The following is a 27,016-nucleotide window of genomic DNA, read 5'->3' on the forward strand; positions in this document are numbered from 1 at the left end:
TTGATTTGAATCCTAATAGCTCCTCCGTAACACACAGATTTGAGTCCACTCCATGGATGAAGACTGACAGCTGAGCAGTATCAGATGCGTCGCAGCTCTCATCCACAGCGAGGGAGAACGCAACAAAATCTTTTCCCTTTTCCATCAGCTGGTCATACAGATTGGTGGCAAGATCACATGTACGATCAGCTACTGTGTTCCTGCTCAGGCTCACGTTTGAAAATGCTTGTTTTTTCTCTGGGCATACGAGGTCACAAACCTTCATCATGCACTTTTTCATGAACTCTCCCTCATTAAAGGGCCGGGCTGATTTTGCGATCTCTGCTGCCACTATATAACTAGCCTTTACAGCAGCCTCGCTTTGTGATGTGGCTTTTTTAAACATATTCTGTTGTGAAACCAAACTTCTTTTCATCTCCTCTACTTTCTGGCTCCTTTGAGTCATGTCCAGGTCCTTGTATTTGTCATGGTGTTTCGTTTCATAGTGTCGTCTAATGTTGTACTCCTTACTTACAGCCACGTTGACTCCACAAACAAGACAAACAGGTTTGTCTTTTACATATGTAAACAGATATTCTGCCTCCCACTTGTCCAGAAAGCTTCTGTTTTCTGCCTTTCTTTTCGCCATTTTTGGGAAGGGTTAGCTCGCTGACAGTTGTAGCGTCTATGTTGCTATGACTACTGTCACAGAGGAGAGAGCGTTTCTGGGTCCTGTCCTGATTGGCGCGCGAAAACAGCAGAGCATTATGGGATTCGTAGTATTAGTGGTGAATGCGCTGTATAATACCGGCGGGCCAGCTCTAGTAGTAATTTGGTATTGTCTCGCGGGCCAAATATAATTACCCCGCGGGCCAAATTTGGCCCACGGGCCAGAGTTTGACACCCATGAAGTACACTATATAGGGAATAGGGTGCCATCTGGGACCCATCGATACACACAAGAGGGAGGAATCTTGTGATGGAGAAAGGAAGAAATAGTTTTTTCATGTACTTTTGGTAGTCAAAAAGAGGCCAAACGTATCCTTAGGTGGAGAAACTGATGGGCGAGACACTTGTAATCCTACATGGTGGTTTACTGAGAGGCTGACTTTTGACTTACCTGTGCGGCCATATCCACCAGCAAGGGAAGCTTGAGGAATTTACCATCTCCCTCCTTCAGGAAATCCAGCAAACTTCCTACAATTACAAAATCAGCAACACATGACAGTTACTGTACCAGAGAGAGAGTGCTGAAAATGTTGCCAACGGTGCGGCAACAAAACACCACAGAAATAGTGACTTAAGGCCTCTTAAATACGACATCTTAAATATTCCCTTGGTATTGATGAAGCTAGCAGCGTGTGTCTATGTTTGGTACATGGCTCTTAATGACATTTAGTATGTGTCCCAAATGACACCCTATTCCATATAGTGCACTACTTTTGACCACAACCCTATGAGGCCCTGGTGACTGGTACACTATATAAACAAGTACACTATATAGGGAATAGGGTGTCATTTGGGACACAAACATTTCCTTAGTGTGAGAGGAAACCAAGATTATAGTCACAGGGGACATCAATGGGATAAACACACACTCCCCTGTGAGTTAGGCTAGTCTACACACACCGATGCAATATAATTTAGCACACACACACACACACACACACACACACACACACACACACACACACACACACACACACACACACACACACACACACACACACACACACACACACACACACACACACACACACACACACACACACACACACACACACACACACACACACACACACACACACACACACACCACTGAGTCCACTTAGGGATAAGTCATTAGTGTTCAATCACTAATTAAAAAGAAACAGTGAGACGCATTGCAGTCAAGAAAGATGAAAGCTCGCCACAAAACTGCTGCAGTTTTCAATTAAACATCTCTGCTCCGGGCCCCCAAAACCCACATGGGATTTCCAAGGACTTTCAACCGGTAGGGTACGTTAATTAAAACGGCCATAACACTTAAAAAATTAAATATTTAAGGAAATTGTCCGGGATACTTCTAATAGGGTGACGTGTGCATTGTGGCGTAATATCTAAAACTTCTGCGCCATAAGATCTTTCGGAGACATGCAACAACTAACGTCCAAATCTCATGCTTTCTCTTCTTTGTATTAAATTCCAGGTCAGGTCTGTGTGTGCCAATCACCTGCCCCAGGCGTGTGTGTGAGTGTCTAAGGACCCTTCTGGAGAGAGGCTCTAGCTATTCCTTTTTTAATTACACATCTGATCAGCCGTAAATCTACATCTCAACACCATGCTGCCAGTCACACACACACACACACACGTCACTGCATCTGTGTGTGTCATGAACATGTGTACCTGCTACCTAGCCATGTCTGTTGGCTTGTTCCACATTGTTGCCGACGTGAAGCATTTTGGGTAAAATGTGACTGACTGCCTGATCCACAAATAATAAGGAGTAGTTATTTATGACGCAAGGTCATTTGTAGATCAGTCAGTCGGCAGTCGCCTGCAATGTCGAACAAGCCCTCTGACTACTGCTCCTATGCAGATGGGTTATGTGACGCATGTGTACGTGCCTTTATGCATGCGTGTGTCATAATCATGGGTGTGTTTAGTCATGTACTTTGTAACTACGTAGATGGATTTCCATGTCACATGCGTGTGTGTGTACAATAATATGTGTGTGTGTGGGATTTATACGCGTCCGCTATACGTGCGTACGACGATGTGTACCTTTGGCCATGTACTCAGTGACGATGTAGATGGGTTCCTCAGACACCACGGCGTAGAGGGGCACCAGCTTGTCGTGCCTCAGCTTCTTCATGATCTGGGCCTCCTGGAGGAAGGCCTCGGGGGACATGGTGCCTGGCTTCAGGGTCTTAATCGCCACCTTGGTGGTGCCGTTCCACGTTCCTGAATAGAATTACAAAAGTCATGTTTGAGTCATATTGTACCAGAAAGACAAGAGTGTAAACAGGAGTAAACAAATGGTCGTTTCCAGCACAGTACACATTATGTATGTGTACCAAATGGCACCCTATTCCCTACACAGCCTGGTCAAAAGAAGTGCACTACATATGGAGTAGGGCGCCATTTGGGATGCAGACCTCTGACATATTATAGTATGGCTACTGTTTATAGAGTTACACAGTGTGTCATAGGTACAATGTGACAAACGGGATGTATTTGGGTACATAAAGGAAAGCACACATGAAGTTATGAGCTGAAGCTGAAAGGACTTGAGTCCCCGAAGAAGCGGATGCCACTGTGACAGAGTGAGTCTTCACTTTTACACCGATATGGGATATACAAACATACAGTTGAAGTGGGAAGTTTACATACAACTTAGCCAAATACATTTAAACTCAGTTTTTCACTATTCCTGACATTTACCCCTAGTAAACATTCCCTGACTTAGGTCAGTTAAGATCACCACTTTATTTTAAGAATGTGACATGTCAGAGTGTCAGTAGAGAATGATTTATTTCAGCTTTTATTTCTTTCATCACATTCCCAGTGGGTCAGAAGTACACTCAATTAGTATTTGGTAGCACTGCCTTTAAATTGTTTAACTTGGGTCAAACGTTTCGGGTAGCCTTCCACAAGCTTCCCACAATAAGTTGGGTGAATTTTGGCCCATTCCTCCTGACAGAGCTTGTGTAACTGAATCAGGTTTGTAGACCTCCTTGCTCGCACACGCCTTTTCAGTTCTGCCCACAAATATTCTATAGGATTGAGGTCAGGGCTTTGTGATGGCCACTCCAATACCTTGACTTTGATGTCCTTAAGCCATTTTGCCACAACTTTGGAAGTATGCTTGGGGTCACTGTCCATTTGGAAGATCCATTTGCTACCAAGCTTTAACTTCCTGACTGATGTGTTGAGATGTTGCTTCAATATATCCACATAATTTTCCGTCCTCATGATGCCATCTATTTAGTGAAGTGCACCAGTCCCTTCCTGCAGCAAAGCACCCCCACAACATGATGCTGCCACCCCCGTGTTTAATGGTTGGGATGGTGTTCTTTGGCTTGCAAGTCTCCCCCTTTTTCCTCTAACATAACGATGGTCATTATGGCCAAACAGTTCTATTTTTGTTCATCAGACCAGAGGACATTTCTCCAAAAAGTACGATCTTTGTCCCCATGTGGAGTTGCAAACCGTAGTCTGGCTTTTTTTATGGCGGCTTTGGAGTAGAGGCTTCCTCCTTGCTGAGGGGCCCTTCAGATTATGTCGATATAGGACTCGTTTTACTATGGATATAGATACTTTTGTACCTGTTTCCTCTAGCATCTTCACAAGGTCATTTGCTGTTGTTCTGGGATTGATTTGCACTTTTCGCACCAAAGTATGTTCATCTTTAGGAGACAGAACACGTCTCCTTCCTGAGCGGTATGACAGCTGCATGGTCTTATGGTGTTTATACTTGCGTACTATTGATGAACGTTGCGTACTATAGATGAACGTGGTACCTTCAGGCATTTGGAAATTGCTCCCAAGGATGAACCAGACTTGTGGAGGTCTACAATTATTTTTCTGAGGCCTTGGCTGATTTTTAAAAATTTTGTTTGAAGGTAGGCCTTGAAATACATCCACAGGTACACCTCCAATTGACTCAAAATATGTAAATTAGCCTATCAGAAGCTTCTAAAGCCATGACATCATTTTCTGGAATTTTCCAATCTGTTTAAAGGCACAGTCAACTTCGTGTATGTAAACTTCTGACCCAATGGAATTGTGATACAGTGAATTATAAGTCAAATAATCTGTCTGTAAACAATTGTTGGAAAATATTACTTGTGTCATGCAAAGTAGATGTCCTAACCAACTTGTTTTTTGTCCTAACCAACTTGTTTTTTGTCCTATCATGATCGAACAGTGCCAACCCTATATCCTAGACACCCATCTGAGTGACCCACCCACTAAGGATTAGTCCTTATCCGTTTTATAGGCCTGCTGCAAGTAGCCTATGCAGTCATGACAGAAAGGTAGATGCGGTCTGAGATCCACTAAAGCAGCACCGCCCCCACAAGAGCCAAAAGCCAAAAGCCAAAGTCCCAGATGGGATTTTCTCAAAGCTGCTAAAGAGAACCTTGATGACCTCGCACCTAGCCGGTGGAAATTCCGTTGGAGTACCCCCACCCAGGTAATGGCTGTGCTGGAAACACTGGCTGCAGTAACCCATGGGGAGGGAGTTGCACTCGGACAATCAGAGTGGGGGCATATTATTGTGGCCCTGGCATCACAGAATAATAAAATGGTCTGACTGCACAGAGGTGCTTCGGAAGATGAGTCACAATGGGGGACACTTGTGTGGGTGTTGGGGGGAAAGGGGATATGCGAGCTCCATCAGCTTGGACTAGATATTGGTTAATTAAATCTTCCCATTCATGCTCAAATTGGCATGCCTTCTTAAACAGCCAAACTGTATATGCATTCACACAAAGTATTCTCTTGAGTTGGGAAGGGGTACAAACAAGGTGAATGTGTTCGAAATTACGTTGGCTGAGAATCTGGATCTGTACGGTAGGTGTCACCTTGTGCTCTTTTTAAAGGATGGGCCCCTATCTCTTAAAGACCCTAGGATCCATGTGTACATGGGGGCGAAATATACTACATTTTGGAACATTGCTGCAGGGACTTGCTTACAATCAGCCACAAGAGCATTAGTGAGATCGGGAACTGATGTTGAGCGATTAGACCTGGCGCACAGTCGGCGTTCCAATTCATCCCAACAGTGTTCGATGGGGTTGAGGTCAGGGCTCTGTGCATGACAGTCAAGTTCTTCCACACCTATCTAGACAAAGACTTCCCTTCACTAAGGGTTCTAGCCTGAACCATGAAAAACAGCCCCAGATCATTATTCCTCCTCCACTAAACTTCACAGTTAACACTGTGCATTCTGCAGGTAGCGTTCTCCTGGTATCCGCCAAACACAGATTTGTCTGTCGGACTGCCAGATGATGAAGCGTGATTCATCACTCCAGAGGACATGTTTCCACTGCTCCAGAGTCAAATGGCAGTGAGCTTTACACCACTCCGGCCGACGCTTGGCATTGTGCATGGTGATCTTAGCCTTGAGCAGCCGCCTGCTAGTCCATGGAAACCCATTTTATGAAGCTTCCGACAAACAGTTATTGTGCTGACATTGCTTCCAGAGGCAGTTTGGAACTCAGTAGGGAGAACTGAGGACAGACAATTTTTACGCACAACACGCTTCAGCACTCTCTGGTCCGTTCTGTGAACTTGTGTGGCCTACCGCTTCGCGGCTGAGCCTTATTGCACCTTGAAGTTTTCACCACAAAATAACAGCATTTACAGTTGACCGGAGCAGCTCTAGCAGGGCAGAATTTTGAAGAACTGACTTGTTGGAAAGGTGTAATCCTATGACGGTACCATGTTAAAGTCCCTGAGCTCTTCTGTAGGGCCATTCTACTACCAATGTTTGTCTATTGAGATTGCACAGCTGTGTGCTCGTTTTTATAAATTTGTCAGCAATGGGTGTGGCTGAAATAGCCGAATCCACTAATTTGAAGGGGTGTCCACATTCTTTTGTATATATAGTGTAACTCAATGGAACATAAAGGAAATCACACTGCAAACTATCACCCTCACACACTTAAGGAAATGACTAATATTATCAGTATATTGGAACTAGTGGATATATGGAGGCTTAAATATCCTGACCGAGTGAGATATACATGGCAGAGGCTCAATAAAGCTAGTCGTCTTTACAACAGATGGTGAACAAGATCTGAAGTTTCTTGACAATTTCTTGCATGCAATAGCCTTCGTTTCTCAGAACAAAAATAGACTGATGAGATTCAGAAGAAAGTTAATTGTTTCTGGGCATTTTGAGCCTGTAATCGAATGTTGTTCCAGATACTCAACTAGTCTAAAGAAGGACAGTTTTATTGCTTCTGTAAATCAGAACAACAGTTTTCAGCTGTGCTAACATAATCGCAAAAGGGATTTCTAATGATCAATTAGCCTTTTAAAATTATAAACTTGGATTAGCTAACACAACGTGCCATTGGAACACAGGACTGATGGTTGCTGATAATGGGCCTCTGTACGCCTATGTAGGTATTCCATAAAATAAACAAATCTGCCATTTCCAGATACAATAGTCATTTACAACAGGTTTTTATATGGACAATACATTGGAGATAATATAAGATAAGTACTGGAAACAATAGAACACTATAACAACAAAAATCAGGGAAACCAGGCCTGGTATTCATAGCTAACTTTGAAAAGGCCTTTGATAAAGTACGCCCGAAATGTATATATAAATGCCTGGACTATGTTAATTTAGGAGAATCTCTTATAAAATGGGTTAAAGTTATGTACAGTGACCCCAGATGTAAAATAGTAAATAATGGCTACTTCTCAGAAAGTAATACATTGTCAAGAGGAGTAAAACAAGGTTGTCCACTATCGGCATATCTATTTATTATGGCCATCGAAATGTTAGCTATTAAAGTCAGATCCGACAACAATATTGAGGGGCTAGAAATCCAGGGCTTAAAAACAAAGGTGTCATTGTACGCTGATTTGGATCCCTGCACAGCCTGACAGGAGCTAGATCATTTTTCTAACCTCTCTGGATTAATACTGAATAATGATGTGCACCCTGATTAATTATTCAGTCATATCCCAGTTTACCTATTTACTTATGGCCCTGCCTACACATAAAAACGTTTTTTTTAAATTATATGAGCAAAAAATATTAACTTTATTTGGAATAGAAGCTAGACAATATTAAACAGGCCTTTTTATATCATGAATATTAATTCCGAGGGCAGAAATTATTAAATATTAAAACATCGGAACTCTCACTAAAGGCTTCAATCACACAAAAACTATACTTAAATCTGAACTGGTTCTCTAAGAATGTTTAAGAATGTCCTTTTCCCCTTTATTAAAATAAATATTTATGTACATTTTAACCTTTATTTAACTAGGCAAGTCAGTTAAGAACAAATGGTTATTTACAATGACAGCCTAGGAACAGTTGGTTAGTTGCAATTTCAGTTTAATCCAATATAAAAGACAGAACAAATACTATGGTTTAACTCAAATATACTAATTGAGGAAAAAACATTATTTATGAAAATAAATAAATATGATTTTTATGAATTATATCATAAATAGGACTGGTGGAGTTATGTCACACACGCAATTAACAAAAATACATGGAAATCTGCTCTTCCCAAAATTACAACCAACTGATTGCAGCATTACTGCAAAAATGGATGACACAAGTGGATATGTGAGAAGGTAAGGAACTTGTCTGTTAGCCTTACATTAAAGACCAAAGTTGGCTATAGAAAATTGTGATAAATAAAAAAAAGTATCCCAGGTTCATTTTAGGACCAAACAATTGACAGATGCGTCATACTGGTTGAAAAATAGTTGTGAGGAGATTTTTGATACACCAATTCCATTCACATGGTTTATGAATTGATACACAAAACGGCCCCGGGTTCAAAACGTAGATTTTTTCCAATTTAAATTATTAAACAAAATTCTTGCAACCAATAGAACACCATATATATGGGGGATACAACCCTCACAGCTCTTCAGATTTTGCTGCGAAGAGACAATCACTTGTTTTGGTACTGCCCATGCGTAGCTTGTTTTTAAAAAATGTAAACATTTACTCGGAGCTAACTCTACAAATAGCACTGCTGGGTGATTTTAAAAGTCATAGTAATACATTAATATGTCATACTGTATATTCCCTGTCTGTCTTGCCCATCCAAACCATTCGGAGTGTCAAGTATGTGTGTGTGTCTGTGTCTGTCTGTATGTGTGCGTGTACAGTCTTACCCATCCAGACCTCTCCGAAGCAGCCCTGGCCCAGTTTGAGCTCCAGGCGGAGGGACTCCCGGGGGATCTCCCAGGCATCCTTGGCCAGGCCCTGAGTCTGGGGCTTCACCGTGGGGCACACCGTGGTCAGCCGGTGGCACAGCCCGTCTGCATGCTCTGAACGGGGAGACAGACACACACATATACACACACACAGATGCACGCACGCACACACCCACACACATAAATACCATGGTCAACATTTGTATGAGTCACAGGAGTAACTAATATACAAGGAAAACCAAACGTAGCTTAAAAGGGGACATTTCACACATTACTTCAAGTGTTTCCGTACGCCATGCGATATGGCTAAATTCAGCCTACACAGCTAAAATATGAATGAGAAGAGGATGGTTTAACACGGCTTGGACCTGCTGGTTTCAAAATGCACCAGAGAAAAGTAGATTATGTCCCACACTATTCTCTATATACAGTGGGGCAAAAAAGTATTTAGTCAGACACCAATTGTGCAAGTTCTCCCACTTAAAAAGTTGAGAGAGGCCTGTAATCTTCATCATAGGTACACTTGAACTATGACAGACAAAATGAGAAAAAAAATTCCAGAAAATCACATTGTAGGATTTTTTATGAATTTATTTGCAAATGATGGTGGAAAATAAGTATTTGGTCACCTACAAACAAGCAAGATTTCTGGCTCTCACAGACCTGTAACTTCTTCTTTAAGATGGTCCTCTGTCCTCCACTCGTTACCTATATTAATGGCACCTGTTTGAACTTGTTATCAGTATAAAATACACCTGTCCACAACCTCAAACAGTCACACTCCAAACTCCACTATGGTCAAGACCAAAGAGCTGTCAAAGGACACCAGAAACAAAATTGTAGACCTGCACCAGGCTGGGAAGACTGAATCTGCAATAGGTAAGCAGCTTGGTTTGAAGAAATCAACTGTGGGAGCAATTATTAGGAAATGGAAGACATACAAGACCACTGATAATCTCCCTCGATCTGGGGCTCCACGTAAGATGTCACCCCGTGGGGTCAAAATGATCACAAGAACGTTGAGCAAAAATCCCAGAACCACACGGGGGGACCTAGTGAATGACCTGCAGAGAGCTGGGACCAAAGTAACAAAGCCTACCATCAGCAAGGGCATTGAAGATGAAACGTGGCTGGGTCTTTCAGCATGACAATGATCCCAAACACACCGCCCGGGCAATGAAGGAGAGGCTTCGTAAGAAGCATTTCAAGGTCCTGGCGTGGCCTAGCCAGTCTCCAGATCTCAACGCCATAGAACATTTTTGGAGGGAGTTGAAAGTCCGTGTTGCCCAGCAACAGCCCCAAAACATCACTGCTCTAGAGGAGATCTGCATGGAGGAATGGGCCAAAATACCAGCAACAGTGTGTGAAAACCTTGTGAAGACTTACAGAAAACGTTTGACCTCTGTCATTGCCAACAAAGGGTATATAACAAAGTATTGAGGTACACTTTTGTTATTGACCAAATACTTATTTTCCACCATCATTTGCAAATAAATTCATTAAAAATCCTACAATGTGATTTTCTGGATTATTTTTCTCATTTTGTCTGTCATAGTTGAAGTGAAGTGCTGAAAATGACAGGCCTCTCTCATCTTTTTAAGTGGGAGAACTTGCACAATTGGTGGCTGACTAAATACTTTTTGCCCCACTGCAGTGCATTACGTTTCGCCTGGTCCCATAGGGCTAAGGTCAAAAGTAGTGCACTATGTAGTGAACAGTGTTCCATTTGGGACATAATCTACTCTTCTCTGGTGCATTTTGAAACCAAGCCGTAAAGTGGGCTCTCCCAGAGCGCTTTAACCTCTCTCCTTTAGCGGCAAGAGAAGCACTTAAGGAAGGTATCCATTAAATATGCAATCTGAGTACCATTCCTCTAGCTGGAGAAATCACCGGGACAATTACAGGTAAGCCAGGTATTACCGAAGCACAGACAAGGGACAGCGAGAGACTGTGGTAAAAGAGAGAACATTTTAGATCAGGAACTTCTCTGCTCTTGGAGAAAGGAGGGAAGCTGTGAATGAGAAAGTTACTGGGGAGCTACACTCGGTTGTTGGGAAAACAGTTGTTTTTTAGGTAACACACTGGACGTGTGACCTTTTGCCGGCGTGAACAGAACGCAAGCCACTTTATTAAGTGTTTTTGTGTGTGAGCTGCACATCACACTCTTCAAAATAGAACCAGTGTAATTTTACGATGAGCGGTGCAAGCCTCACGCGGAGCCGTGCTGCTTCCACCCAGGTTTCATTGAAATTAATTGGAGTGTCTCACGCTCAGCAAGGTTACATTTGGAGGGTTGCAGGTCCGTAAGAGAGTGTTAGAGAAGAGAGGTGAGTGAGTGTCTGAGAGAGAGAGAGAGAGAGAGAGAGAGAGAGAGAGAGAGAGAGAGAGAGAGAGAGAGAGAGAGAGAGAGAGAGAGAGAGAGAGAGAGAGAGAGAGAGAGAGAGAGAGAGAGAGAGAGAGAGATCCTATGAAAAAGAGCTACAATACCTACCTGTGTAGTGTTTGACCAGTTTCTGCAGTGTGTCAAACTGGGCGCGTGTGGTGATGTAGTAACCCCCGTTGTCAAGTTTGCGGATCTTGTAGTGTTTCACATTGTCGCCTTTGGCATCGTCCCAGTCTCGTATGGACAGGGAGTAGGCACCTGGAGGAGACAATGACCAGATTCTTCGTCCATCCAACCAACAGTATTAAGAGCTAGGCTTTATCTATTCATGTAAATGAGAGTGTCACTGGCTAGGTCTTAAATGACTCCCTATTCTCCATATAGTGCACTACTTAGGGCACCATATGAGCTCAAGTGCTGATTTAAGATCAGTTTCACCTTTTAGATCACAATGAATCAGATTATTCTGGGCGGGGAGAATCTGATCCTGGTTCAGCACACCCACATTCTGAGACACTTTATGAATATGAACCCTCAAAAGTAGTGCACTACATGGGGAATAGCGTGTTACTTGAGATGCAGTCCATGCACGTTTTCCACGTTAATCATCGTCACCTTTAGTGGTTTCACTTTCTCGCACCAGGAAGGTGCCTCGGTTGTTGCCTGGATTCAACAGCAGCCGCTCAGCATCTTTACGGCCCATTTTACCAAAGTACCACCTGAGGAAGAACACAGACTTAGAATGAGTTGAGCCTTTGTAAAAAATTTAGTCTTTCCCAAATCTGTCCTTGAGAAACCCCAGCCATTCCAGGTATTTACTGCGCTCCAGAACTAGCACATCATTCTATTCTTATGAGAGGACACACATTAAGTTTGACTTTTGGGCGGCAGGGTAGCCTAGTGGTTAGAGCGTTGGACTAGTAACTGGAAGGTTGCAAGTTCAAACCCCCGAGCTGACAAGGTACAAATCTGTCGTTCTGCCCTTGAGCAGGCAGTTAACCCACTGTTCCTAGGCTGTCATTGAAAATAAGAATTTGTTCTTAACTGACTTGATTTACCGGCTTATGTTATTATTAACTTTATTTGACTCAATACTCGTAAGGATCATTTCCGTGTTTGGAAAAGTGAAACTTGAAATACACAATGAGAGGAAATACAGAATTATTTGAGTCCGTCAGGGGTCATCGAACAAACAGGATTACATTCTATTTCCTTGCTAAACGATCATAAACCTCTAGGCTTATATCCAACACGAGATGGTAGATGAAACCCCCTGGGGACACATGGATCAAGAGTCTCAGGCGTAGGAGTGCTGATTTAGAGCCCGTTTTAAATTTGAATTAAATTCGTTTTCCACAGCAGGAAAATAATCCTGCAGCAACAAGTCATGCGAATTATCATGTGGATTAAATTCATGGGCATTTTTTTGGTAGGGGTTGATACATTATGAAAATGAAGCCTTTTTAAACCTCAAATACACTACAAATTGAAAATTGCAGGAAAGTTGTCTTGATCTAATTAAGATCCTACATCTGTAGATCGCTATGAATAAGATTACATGGACAGAGGAACCACTCCTATTCTGAGACGCTTGATAGATATGGCCTCAGGAGAGCAGAATAAGCTATGAGCTATTCTAGTTTGGGGGCGGCAGGTAGCCTAGTGGTTAGAACATTGGGTCAGTAACCGAAAGGTTGCTGGATCGAATCGCAGAGCTGACATGGTAAAAATCTGTCATTCTGCCCCTGAACAAGGCAGTTAACCCACTGTAGCCCAGGAGGCTGTCATTGCAAATAACTGTCTAGCCTGGTTAAATAAAATACAATTTAATTAAAGAAATGTGAATGGGCCTCCAGTGAGAGGCATGTGATGCATGATCATGATGCTGTGGTTAGGATAGCGCTGTTGTGTCAGTGGAAGGTCCTAATCAGGTTAGGTTAGGTGAGATGATAAACAAGGGCCTTACTCTTCAGCCTGGATGGAGTCAGCTGGAGCCACATAGTTACTGGGAATGTATCCTTTCTTCCCTGTGTTGATGGAGCGCGCCTCCCACCAGTCCCCTTCTCTGTAGGGGGAAAAACACAGAGCGAGAGAGAGAATCATCCAGATCTAGTGTCACTACTATGTCTGCACACTCCAGCACACACGGTTCCTAGTAACGGAAGTCTGGTTATGTCTTGTACATGCTGTCTTTTATGCATGTGTTCTATAGCTATTTTATGGCACGCAGCAATGCATTATATTTGAATTGAACAAAGTCAACCAAGGCTACATTCTAGAGCAGAGAGGTATTTATGACGGTATTTATGATGGTATCTATGTTAAAGGGGTTTCGTTAAATAAATGAAAGACTCCAGCAATCTGGGTGTAAAAAAACAGGATCAGAGGGTGAAAACAAAACTCGAATCCATGTTTATATTTAACCTTTATTTAACATGTAGGAAGAAAGTTGTATAGAACAGGTGCAAAGAGGGGGCCTGCATCCCAAATGGCATCCTATTCCCTGTATAGTGGCATACTTTTGGCCAGGGCCCACAAGAACTCACGTGTTATTGATGATCTGGAAGCGGTCCCCTTTTTTGAACGTCAGGTCGTCTGAAGTTCTGGCTTCATAGTCGTACAAGGCCACGAAGAACGTAACCCCACCTGAACACACACACACACACACACACACACAGACAGAAAACATTCAGTAAAACGTTCAAAAAGCACAAGTGAAATTCATGGACCGTATATACATTTGTTGACTCATTTTGGTGGAGAACCAGTACAGACGGTGAAAAAGTCAGAATATGACGGCATATTGAGCTACTAACAGCCTACTAAAGACGTTCTATAAATACCTGGCGACCTTTTGTGCCAAGATTGGTACTGTCAACATCCAGTGACATTGACAGAAACAAACTCTGCTGCAAAGATAAACGGGACCGTGGGGAGGTCAGTCAGAGAACGTAGATCTGTAGCGGCGCGTTCTGTTTCCATAGCGGTGGTACGTGACTGGTATGTGTAGTGTGACACTGTTGTGAGAGGAGGGGAGCAATAGATCCGTGGTCTCCAGCCTGCGCGCTCCCTGACGATTTTCTCCCCGACGTTAATTCTACTCTATGGAAATGTCCAGCGTATAAAAATATGAACAAAACTGCCACGTGTCAGGAAAGCAACATAGACACGCCATTGGCCCTGGATCCGACCTGGGTTGAAATACTATTGGAATTTATTTGAAAATACTTAAGCTGGGCATAATTGAGTTTCCCTGGTGCAATGGAATCAATATAATTGTTGAAAACTGCACATCTGGCACTCTAGTATTTAATCCCAGGTCTGCAATGGATATATTGGGAAGGGTAAAGGGAAAGACTGTCATTCATGTCAGGTATTAATTTGTCAGGGGGGGTGGATACTAAATTGGTTGCTCTGACGGGAGTGGATTCCATCATCCGGCAAGGTTGTTGTTTGTTTAGCGTCGTAGGGGAAATGCTTACGTCAGCTCGGTGCCAATCTAACAATTACAGAGCATGAATAATAGCATAGCACAGGTCATCTAATCTCACAGCTGTAATGTCAATACAGAACACAATGTAAGCCATTCTGCTTACTGGACCGAGATTAAATAGGTAGGCAGATTGTGTGGATAACCATCTACGGCTACGTCCCAAACGGCACCCTGCTCCCTATATATTGTTAGTGCACTACTTTTGACCAGGGCCCATAAGGGTGCCATTTCGGACACAGCCTATGACACACCTCACATGTTCATCTAAACCAACGCTGAACAACACAGAGCTGCCAACACTAATCCCATTAACTGGTAGAGGAACTCCATAACGTGCCATGGAGCCCCGCCACCACCCCGAGACCAGATAACACAACAGGGAGGGGGGGGATTACAAAGCTAATCCCACCTATACAGGAGGGCTCAATCTCGTCTCCCTGCTCACTGGGACCGTAGACCTATAAAAAGATGTCTCTTTCAATCGTTGCTGATTTTTTTGTTGTTGTTGCCAATGGCACCTGTGTACAACGTGACTGAAGGACATCTAGAGGGAGATGACGATAGTCAGTTGGATTTGAATTGGCTGGAACACAATGGCAGGTGGTTTTTTCGAGCGACTCCGGATATTGAGTTGTCAGGTCACCAACTATTCTGTTGGAAAATAAGTATATGGGCCCTTGTGAAGGAACCATAGCAGTCTCATATGGCACACCTTAAGAGTGCTTATATAGCATTGTTGTTATGATAGAAAGGCATACGGGTACGAAAAGAAACCCACACTCGAAAGACACATGCACACAAACGCATCGCACAAATCATCCATTGATGTCAACACGTGATTGGGGGGGTGGGGGGGGGGGTGGGGGGGGGGTGGGGGGGGTGCTACCCGCCATAAGGTCTCAAGTTAGGATTCTGTAAAAAGTAGGGCAAGTCTAAAATGTCAATGGGTAATTCGCACGAACATTTGAGGTAGGCTATGCTTGAAGATCTACATCTAGGATTATGTGGATAGTAGGCGAGTTTCACCTGATACGGCACCGGGGAATGCTCCGGGGAGAGCACCGGAGAAGGAGGTGGATGCCCCTCCGAAGGGGGTCATGATGGAGGCTCCTCCGAAGGGGGTGATAGTGTGGGGGTTGAAGCCTGTGGCGGGTCCAGAGGAAGGTGGCTGGTTCTGCTGCAGCTGGGTGGGGTCGGGCCCGTAGGGGCCCACGTGGGGGGCGATGACGTCTGAGGCCGAAGCATTGTCCGGCCGGTACTTCATGGTGGGACCCTTGTCTTCTTTACTCTTGATGCAGCCCATGGTCACGTCTGGAGGGAAACACACACACACACACTTAGTTAGAGCATAGTTTCAGGACAGTATTCACTGTGTCACCCTCGGCATATACGTGATACGCTGAGTGTGCAGGGGTGGCACTTCATCAGTCGAAACAACGATGAAAGCGAAGAGGTTAAAAAATTATTAAGGATTACAACATATGGACTGGTTAGGAGGATGCCTTTAACAATGAGATGACTACCTCTGTAGTCATCCTGCAACCTAGACGACTCTACGTCTATTAAAATGTTTTGTCATAAACCATTTGTTTGTCATTTTATGGCTTAAGCCACAAGCCCATGATGCTCTATTAATCTGGGGACAAAAATCCTAAATCTGATCTAAAATTGATTTGGTTGTAGATCATCACTCTTCCTAACGCATGTTACATGGTCATAAACAAACACATGACCGGGTTCACGCACAGCACTAGTCTAGTGTAGCCAACGCAAAAAAAATACATGCAAAGAGATTTTATAAAGGGGTTTAGGGCTGTTGTGTTGTATACCTGTAGGATTTAAGGAGATGTTTATTGCATATGAATTCCAAATTGACAGCATCTGAAATGCAGTGGTGATGAGGCAAAATGGTGAGAATTCTGAGAAAAGGATTTAAAAGCATGTTTTCCCCCCCAGAATAAACATTTGCTACTTCTTTTGTGGGTCAAACATCACAATAAGTGTTGCAAAACATGGCCACCGGCCATTAAAAACTCCATATACATTAGGTATTGCCCCAATTCTCCATCCTTCTTGTCATGGATTTAAAAGCATAGGAATGGTGTAAGCATTGGCAGGAGGGAGTTTCCACCATTGCTACATCCATGCAATAGCGTGTGCGAGTACATAATTCAAGAGACGGTTGGCGAATCGGCACGTCGCCTTAACCACCAGTAACTCTTACGTGAAACCATATGTCCAAAAAGCTACAACACATCTACACTGGCGTCTTCCCCATCTGCATTGTTGTCATTCTTCCATCCAACATAATTGGCCAGTGTTATGTCAAGGCATTCCTTTGTGAAGAGAAGGCCTAGTAAATACGGTTGCCATCAGACACGCTCCTATAGCAGGCTCCAGATGTTTTGACTGATCTCGGAAACAGCTGCTCTAGTCAGAGGGTTACAGCCAGGATTCGCTTTCGTTTTCTCTACCCTGAGGTGGGTAGCTGTCTTTCAAAATTGGGAGTTTTCTGGCAAACAAGCTATGATTAATTCCTTACTTTGAAGGAGGACTTTTATTTACTCTTGAGAGCTGACTAAATCAGTGTGTCTGTGAACTGACTATCTAAGCGACCTGTCAGTTAGCAACATCCCAGGGACATACAGTGCAAAATTCAAGTAATCCTGGTTACAGGTTCCCCAGAGTTCCATATTGTTTCCCTCCTAATTACAGGAATATTCCAACTAGGATTTCTAGAAATCCTGTGATTTTTGGGAAAGTTGCCAGAATTTTGCACGCCTACGATTGCGAAACACTGGCCTAGAAGACAGAGATGGACAGAAAGGAGTGGCAGGGTAGCCTAGTGGTTAGTGCGTTGGACTAGTAACCGGAAGGTTGCAAGTTCAAACCCCCGAGCTGACAATCTGTCGTTCTGCCCCTGAACAGGCAGTTAACCCACTGTTCCTAGGCAGTCATTGAAAATAAGAATTTGTTCTTAACTGGTTGGTTAAATAAATAAAAAATAAAAAGGGAATGGCAGAAGTTCAGAGTTTGTCAATAGCAGAACTTCCAAGTACACTGAATAAATTGCATGCTATGGTTCGAATTACGTGTCGGTAGTTCTCTATAAAACTGATTTAAGAGTATGGCTGGGAATTGCCAAGGACCTCACTTTACGATATTATCACGATACTTGGTTGCCAATACGATATGTATTCCCATGATTCTATATGTATTGCGATTCGATACTGCGTTTTTATTGTGATTCAATGTTTCAAACATATTGCTCACTCTATGTCTGCTGTAGAGGGACAAGAAGGAGCAATGAGAAAATGTGTTTTTAATCTCATGTTGGCTCACTGTTTAAAAAGAAGATGATAAAGCTATAGGATGAAAAATATCTGCGTATTGGCACAGGTATATCGGGCGAACACTACCTAGCAAAGAAATTATGGTAAATTAATGTTTACAAATTGATACAGAGTCAAAGTATCTGATCAAACTATATTAAGTGAACGCAGATTTGTAAAAATAAAGAATACTAATAATAATTAAAAGCCTTGGTCCATTTGAATCTAATCACAGATGTTCTGCTCGGAGGCCAAGGAATTCTGTCAGCCAAGTAACTACAGAACCAGCCCTCCCTTTAAAAAAGGAGTCTAACCCACCCTCCCTTTTAACTGCTGGGCTCCTGGTGGGTAGAAATGGTTGGGTTGGTTGACTGTGGTTGGTTTGAACTTTACCATCAGAAAGAAGTGGTCCAGAGACAGGTCACTTAACTTGCCACGCCACAGTTCCAGGCCTTTACATCCCAGTCGCAAGGCTCCAGCCTGCATCAATGCCATTACAACATCTGTATAAATAAAAACTCAAGAGACCATCTGGTGCAACATTCTTCTAACGGAGACACAGTCAACCATTCGCCAACTTCGCCCCCCTTACGTCACAGTGAGTCAAACACAGTCATATAGTGAATGAGCTCTAGCTCGCTGAGAAAACAGACTGGATTAGTCTGGGTGACACACACACACACACGTAAAGCTGGAAAGGCCGTGCGCATTCAGCCTGCACCCGAATGCGTAGACACACATACACCTGTTCCTCTGGCGCATTTGTATCAACAGACAGCGGAGGAGGGGAACGTGATCTTACGCTCCAAGCGTTCACGCCCGAGCCGTTTTAAAAAGCCCCTTCCCTAACCCATGGCCCAAGTGAAACTCTTCTCCCAGCCTAAGTAAATGGGCACAGCAGCAGGTTCACATAGCCTTGAAGATGCCTAGTGCAGTGTTACAAGTGATTGTTCTTCATCTCATGTCATGCTTTCGCCCATACGCTAATCCCCATAGCCCCCCTCCGATACAAAAATGCAGATAATCAGAGCAGAATAACATTGCCTGGCAAAGAGAGCGGTAGGGATTTGCTCTGAATGTAGAGATATTTTTTTGTTAAAGACCGTATTTATGTGTGCATGCGCGTGTGCCAAAGATACACAGAGAGTGGGCTGGGATTTTGTGCCAAACCCTCTCACATGGGGGACTGTCAGCGCAGGGAAGAATCTGTTGAGAGAGAGAGAGAGAATCCCCTGGCCAACTGAATGAAGGATTATGAGGAGGGAGGCTTTGCGCTGGCTGTGAGGATGATGAGAGAAACATAACAACCTGCTTCCATATATGTACAGACCTGGTGTGGTGGACGTAGGCTGAAAGAGGGTGGGGGAGGGAACTATCTGAAGAACAGATGAGGGCACGAGGGCTTAAATGGTAGGCCCAACTACTTCCCTGGCTTTTTATTGTTCTCCGACTATTTCCACTATAGCACTCGCTTCATTTACCACAGTTAATTATTCTCCTTGTGCCACCTGTCTGTGTCGATCCTTCCTGTGATCCAATAACATTAAGTCCTCAAGAAGGATAACGTCCTCAGGCTACCAGTGATCTGATGGTTTCTGTCCCGGTGGAGCTTAACGACACTCTTGGCTGTCATGGCGTGATCCGTAGTGGCTGGGCAGGCTTTGGCTGACAGCCTTCATCAGCTCACAGCTAACCCGCTATCAGTACAGGCCACAGTTAAAGCAACCCACACACATAATGACATGATGGGTTTAGCCCACATCATGCTTTGTCGTCTTCAACACCAAGCCCAATCTCCTCAGAGAGTACCCGGCGGGAGAAATAAAACAAGGCGAGATGAGATAGGAATGCGCTGCAATGTCATCTACTCTGCATTGATCACAGTGTAGAGACTATGCTGATGATAATGATTATCTCAGTCAAAAACACAAAGAAAAGCCCATTGGGAGTCTATTGCAAAGTAATTGGGCGTCTATTTACAAGTAATTGCGAATTTCCATGGAGGCCACTAACTAAATATTATTAGGGCCCTATGATTTCCGCGATGCGGAAAATGCGGACGGAATCGCAGAATTTGGTTATAAACATGGATTCAACTTTAAATGTGGAATATTGCAGAATATTACATGATTTGGCTGAAATATATATATATATATTTTTTAAATCAAATGTGGGCCTAATTATTGTAGTAACAAATTATTTCATAATTGTAAAATTACAGACGAGTAGGTTTAGAGAAACAATTCCGTTTTCGATTGGGGTGTTTTGAGGGGGGGGGGGGGGGGGGGGGGTCGGTCGTGTGTGGGACCCTTACGTCACCTCATAACTTGGCTGTCTCTTTGAGAAACATGTCGAAGAGGCCGTCTGAGAGGGCCAAGTCGTCAAAAAAATAAAAGTAATCATAAAAAAAAAAACGGCACTAACCCCTAAATTCAGAGAAGCGCAATACCCAAACGACTATTATGAGTCAGGCAATAAATTCTGTCAACATATTATTGATTGGACCCGTAAAAACATGTATGATGACCACTTAAAGTCTAAAGCCCATGTGAAGAACAAGGAAAAACACCATGTTATCCAGAGCATGCCTCTTCAAACGACCATTACTAGTGCAAGCGCATCAGCAGATTCAAGACGAGGATGTATTCAGGACGAGGATTTATTCAGGACTTTGTGGCTGTGTGCGCCGAGTCTGACATCCCCTTAGGAAAGCTAAGAAAGCTACGGACGTTTCTAGTGAAGCATTGCAAACAGGGAGGAGCGGTGCCCGGAAATGAGAGCAGCCTCCGTCAAACGCACCTGCCCGGTGTGTTCGACCAACACAAGACTGCCGTTCTACAGAAGATCCGTGGGAATAAGATTCCGGTGGTTGTTGACGAGACAACAGATGCAAGGGATTCCAGCGTTCTAAACATTGTCATTGGTGAGTTAACTTAACAGCCTATTAATATACCGTTGCAATAGCCTACATTTACATTCTGCAATGTCAATTGAACACTGCCTCTCCAACTAGCTAACTATCACTGTATCTATATTGTGTTTACACTTGACATTATAATAACACTTGCTTTGTCACAATATTATTTTAGGTTAAAACATAAGGTGTTGAAAACCAGTACTTTCTGGTGGATGTCATTTTCATGGACAGATGCATCTACTCAAAGTTTTCCCAAGCTATACTAGCCTCCCTCCACAGCAACGAGCTGAACCTGAATGACGACTGGGCAGTGGTCACAGATAATGCCTCCTACTGACTGAAGGCATACAAGGAGGTTCTGAAAGGAGTGATGCCCAAGTGTCCATGTAACCTGTCTCTGCCATGTCATTAATCTGATGAGTGAGAACTGGCAGCACTAAAAATACTTCTCTGAAGTTGCATCACTTGTGACATGGATGAGATCTGTCTTCTTCAAGAACCCTGCCAGAAAGAGAAGATGGGTGAGCTTCCTCATTATGAAGGGGTTTGTGCAGACCAAGGCTCCGCATGAAGCAGCGAGCTCCAGATGGAATAGCTGGTTTGGGGCAGTGAAGTACCACGCAGAGCATGTTCATCTGTGCAGAGAGTTTTTGTTGGCAGAAAAGTCATCATCCCAGGCCGTCGCAAACATCCTCGGCCAGCTGGAAACCGAGGAGAAGTTTGCTGCATTGTTGCCTAGATTCTTGCCTTACTTTTTTCCATTTATAATGAAACACTTAGAACTCTGTATTGAAGCACTTGCCTTGATAAAAAAAATAGTGCAATGTGTTGCATCATTACAACTGTACTGTTCTATCTTATTAAATGGTTCACTTTTTATTCATTCACATTATTAGACACTCTTTCTGATGCTAAAATTAGCATAAATTGTAAAACACAGAATTCAGAAAAATGAAAACGGAAAAAAATGAATTTGGGAAAACAATTAAACGGAACTCCGAAAAAAGTTAAGCGGATTTCATAGGGCCCTATATTATAACGGACGCAAACTAAAATAAACTAATTCCAAACAGGCAATCCAGCGCATAAAGTTATACATATATGTGTAGGAGCTACTGACATTTACAAGCGAATGTGAACGAGAGACATTGTGCGAATGAACAAAGTTTTGACGAATGCCGTACTGGCTCTCCAGCAGCATGTCTACACACTGTGTCTGTGTGGAGTCTGGAGTCACTAGGGCAACGGGCCTGCCTGCTCTGCTCGGAGAAGAGGGGGGAGGAGGAGACCACAAAGAACAGAGAGGAGAAACAACGCAAGGAAATCAAGATAGCAGTGGCAGCTGTACAAATAACTCAACCAAAAGGCTTTGACTTCTCAAACGCTAGCACAATATGATGCCCCATCACTTTAATAATTTTTACTTAGACGGCAAGTTAAACTTAGGGCTCATGTTAACACAGAATAATGCGTTTTTCATGCAGGAAAAAAATATAAAACTCATAAGAAATATCTTGCTATGTTTGTAAACATGGATCTTATTGTAATTTCTGCTCGACATTGAACTCATTTTGTGCTTCAGTTGCACTTCTAAACTTGGATCAGAATTCACTAACGGGCATTCTATCAGAAGACAGAGCTCTGACTGATGTTTAGCTACTTTTCTCCAGTACTTTTCTCGGTGTAGCCAGCCTAATTTTCTCTGGTAAAATGCAAGATTAACTTTAAGCAAAACATTAGGAAATGTAGCTGGCTACATTCTTTCTATGATAGGCCTTAACATTATAAATATGCACCATCACTATTTTTTGACGAATGTGTTGCGCTAATGTAATTTATGTGAAGGAAAACTATAGTTGCAAGTCCCTGATCAGTTTATTGACGGAAAAAACAACAACTCTACTTTCAAAATAAAACTTAACCCCTGTCGATACACCGCTGGAATCACCTGCTCCTGCTTTCTCCCGTTGTGCTATTTTTCAAAACAAACACATGACTGGATCAACTGTTCTGGGGAACTACATAAGCTTCATAATGTGACAGGTGAAAGATGAATGAGATCTGCTTAATCTTCTAACATATTGCACAAGTTGACAGCAGGTATTTACTTTAAAAAAATAGCTACAAATATTACAATGTTTTGAAAAAATTCTAAGAAATAGTTTCAACAGTATTGACAAAATCATCCCGTAGCTATTTCATAATACCCTGGTATACGATATACAGTTGAAGTCGGCAGTTTACATACACCTTAGCCATTCCTGACATTTAATCCTAGTAACAATTCCCCGTCTTAGGTCAGTTAGGATCACCACTTTATTTGAAGAATGTGAAATGTCAGAATTATATTAGAGAGAATGATTTGTTTCTGCTCTTATTTCCTTCATCACATTCCCAGTCGGTCAGAAGTTTACATACACTCAATTAGTATTTGGTAGCATTGCTTTTAAATTGCTTAACTTGGGTCAAACGTTTCTGGTAGCCTTCCACAAGCTTCCCACAATAAGTTGGGTGAATTTTGACCCACTTTTCGCACCAAAGTATGTTCATCTCTAGGAGACAGAACGAGTCTCCTTCCTGAGCGGTATGACAGCTGCGTGGTCCCATGGTGTTTATACTTGTTCATCTGTACAAATAATAGTACACGTGGTACCTTCAGGCGTTTGGAAATTGCTCCCAAGGATGAACCAGACTTGTGGAGGTCTACAATTTTTTTTCTGAGGTCTTGGCTGATTTCTTTTGATTTTCCCATGATGTCAAGCAAAGAAGCACTGAGTGTGAAGGTAGGCCTTGATACATCTACAGGTACACCTCCAATTGACACAAATTATGTCTATTAGCCTATCAGAAGCTTCCAAAAACCATGGCATAATTTTCTGGAATTTTCAAAGTTGTTTAAAGGCACAGTCAACTTAGTGTAGTGAAACTTCTGACCAACTGGAATTGTGATACAGTGAATTATAAGTGAAATAATCTGTAAACAACTGTTGGAAAAAATTTATTGTGTCACAAAGTAGATGTCCTAACCAACTTGCTAAAACTATAGTTTGTTAACAAGTAATTTGTGGAGTGGTTGGAAAAACTAGTTAATGACTCCAACCTAAGTGTGTGTAAACTTCCAACTTCAACTGTATAAGGTATACCACCCAAGCCTACCTACATGTTAAATGCCTTTAAGATTATTGGTCTAGAGTTGAACGATCTCGGCCTACACCTCTAGGAAAAAGGTTCCTTTAAGTCTGACCAGACCACTGTGTCCACTCTCTTTCTCCCTCAATTTCTTTAAAGCCCCCCAACTCCAGCACGCAGGTTTGACTGAGATTAGACTGGGTTTGACTGAGATTAGACTGGGTTTGACTGAGATTACATAGTGGAGATGCAACATGGATATTGTTACGGATTTAAATTGTAGTATAACTATTCTTTAAAAGGTTATAACATTGTTTGGAGAACGAGACAGTTCTAAGCAAGGTTGAAGGAATCCGCACGCTGAGAAATGGTACCCATATTAGCCATCCCCAGATCCCTATGAACAAAGAGCGAGTCCACAATGTAACCTAAGGGGCATTAGTCATGTAATCAAATGATTTCCCATGAATCCAAAGTCACAAAGGAGCCTTAAGTCTTAGTAACCATCAATTCCAAGGATCTAAAATGCATAGAGGCTCTCATTATTTGTGCATTACAGAGCCAAAAATACTAAACAAAACTGCCAATATGTTTGTTGATTTGGAACTAAATTTAGTAACATGTTCTAATTACTGACAGCATCCTGTTGCCCTGAACATATAACCTATAACAGAATAACAGCACACATACATGAAAGGATTTCCAGTGGTGTCATTCTGTGTAGCAAGTAGTCCACCACAAAATATTACTGTAACTGGGCGAGGTAGAGTTGAAAAAGGAAAAGTTCTGTTATTTACAACCCTCAAACATTTCCTCGGTCTGATCTGAAGGAGAGACAGAATAAATGCAGACCATAGATGTGTTGTCTTATCAGGGAAAAGCTCACAGTGCATTAGCTGATGTTGAAATAGAATAGAAACGTGTCCTTCCAAAACTAGGTCGAAGTTGCCTCATTCCCTCTGTCTAAATCAAAAGCATTGTGTTCTGAGACAGCGAAAGATTCAGGAATAGTTTGCTTAAGAAGACAGCAAATATCACTATGTAGCAAGCTGAGGAAAACACAAACACATTTTGGCGTCAAAAGTGTAGACCTGATTTGCATAGGGTTCTTGTGGCTCAGATTGCACTCTAGTACGTTTGGAATGCATTGGCTGGTGTAGGGTGAAGTTGCCCCAAGATCTTGGGTCCGTTTTTCATTGTCCCCACTAAGGATTCGGGGAGGGGAAGCTGATCCTAGATCTGTACCTGGGGGAGACTTCACCCTGGAATTGCTTTAGCTGAAAGGTACGCCCCTCATACGTTCCACAGAGAGGGACCTGGTGTTCCACCGCCACCTGAGGCTTCTTGACCCCCTGACTTCCTCACCCCTGGTGTTTCATCACCAGTGTTTTGCCCCGGGTCGCAAGCCACCCAGATAGCATATGAACACGTCATAAGCCATGGCAAAATGCTTATAATTCAAGTAAATTAGCTTAAAAATAGCAACATTTTCTCTCGGCCTCATGAAAAAGAATGTGTATAAAAGAATGAGATTGGCTATAAAACTGCACATTTATCATATTATCCCTCTGCCCTATGGCAAAATGTATAGGGGCCTCGCAGAACTGCAAGACACCACCGGTTGATTCTCGAGGAGGGGTGAGTGTTGAAGAGGAGGGGTGAAACTTGACTGGTGCAGGGGTGAGACTTGACTTGGTGAGATCTGAGGAGAAGGAATGACGAAGTTCCTTATTGTCACGATCGCCGTATGAAGCGGACCAAAGCGCAGCGTAGTGTGAATGCATCATTTAATAAATGACAACAAACACGAAGTAAACTGTACAAAACCAAATAAACAAATAGCGACCGTGAAGCCATCCTAAGAACTGTGCTGACACAAGCAACTAACATAGACACATAAAAAGCAAACTATGGTCAGGGTGTGACAGTACCCCCCCCCCAAGGTGCGGACTCCGGCCGCAAAACCTGAACCTATTGGGGAGGGTCTGGGTGGGCATCTGTCCGCGGTGGCGGCTCTGGCGCTGGACGTGGCCCCCACTTCACCATAGTCTTAGTCCACTTTAGTAGCGTCCTTTGAGCGGCGACCCTCGCCGCCGACCTAGGACTGGCAATCCTACTAAAGGACCCCACTGGACTGAGGGGTAGCTCAGGGCTGAGGGGCAGCTCAGGAGAGCGCTGGAGAGGCGGGAGCACCTGTAGGGATGAGACGGAGAGACAGACTGGTGCGGGGGGCTGCCACCAGAGGGCTGGGGCGTGGAGGTGGTACTGGATAGACCGGATAGACTGGAGCTCTTGAGCACCGAGCCTGCACAACCTTACCTGGTTGAATGCTCCCGGTCGCCCTGCCAGTGCAGCGTTGTGTAAATGCATCATTTAATAGATGACAACAAACACGAAGTAAACTGTACAAAACCAAATAACGACCGTGAAGCTATCCTAAGAACTGTGCTGACACAAGCAACTAACATAGACACATACAAAGCAAACTACGGTCAGGGTGTGACACTTATATGTATTCCATACCAGTGATTGGTGCTACAGTTCTCCAGTGAACAGCCCGCTGTCCTGAGTGCACCATGTTTCTTGCGCAGGCAGGTTTGGCTGCCACAGTGGCACAGAGTTAAATAACCTTTAGAACGGTGTTGTACCCGGACAGATAATATATTTAACAGATGAAAATGCAAATGCTCATAACAAAACTTTATTGAAAGTATGTTTGGTAGAAAAACTATGAAATAATAACACCGCTAAGATTAAAAGGGCTAAAGTGGTCCCTTCTGCGTGATTCCAAAGGTCAGCCCAGATTGGAGGGTCAAGGCTGGAGATGATAGCTTGGAGCTATTATTTAAAGCTGTACAGATTTAAATCAGTTGGCA

The 27,016-nt window shown here is 43.1% G+C and overlaps 1 protein-coding gene across 1 annotated transcript in view; it reads right to left on the bottom strand.

Annotated features, from left to right (window-relative positions):
• The window catches only part of LOC110535621 (tyrosine-protein kinase Yes), a 54,921-nt gene that overhangs the window by 13,093 nt on the left and 14,812 nt on the right, over positions 1-27,016 (bottom strand). The window contains exons 2-9 of the mRNA XM_021620732.3: positions 15,789-16,073; positions 13,816-13,915; positions 13,236-13,334; positions 11,885-11,988; positions 11,378-11,527; positions 8,845-9,000; positions 2,743-2,922; positions 1,100-1,176 (exon numbers count right to left, since the gene is read on the bottom strand). Coding sequence (XP_021476407.2) covers positions 1,100-1,176; positions 2,743-2,922; positions 8,845-9,000; positions 11,378-11,527; positions 11,885-11,988; positions 13,236-13,334; positions 13,816-13,915; positions 15,789-16,065 — 1,143 coding nt within the window. The 5' untranslated portion in view covers positions 16,066-16,073. The remainder of the gene's footprint in view (positions 1-1,099; positions 1,177-2,742; positions 2,923-8,844; positions 9,001-11,377; positions 11,528-11,884; positions 11,989-13,235; positions 13,335-13,815; positions 13,916-15,788; positions 16,074-27,016) is intronic.

Source organism: Oncorhynchus mykiss, chromosome 11 (assembly GCF_057628025.1).
Source record: "Oncorhynchus mykiss isolate SJ-2025 chromosome 11, ASM5762802v1, whole genome shotgun sequence".
Taxonomy (NCBI): Eukaryota; Metazoa; Chordata; class Actinopteri; order Salmoniformes; family Salmonidae; genus Oncorhynchus; species Oncorhynchus mykiss.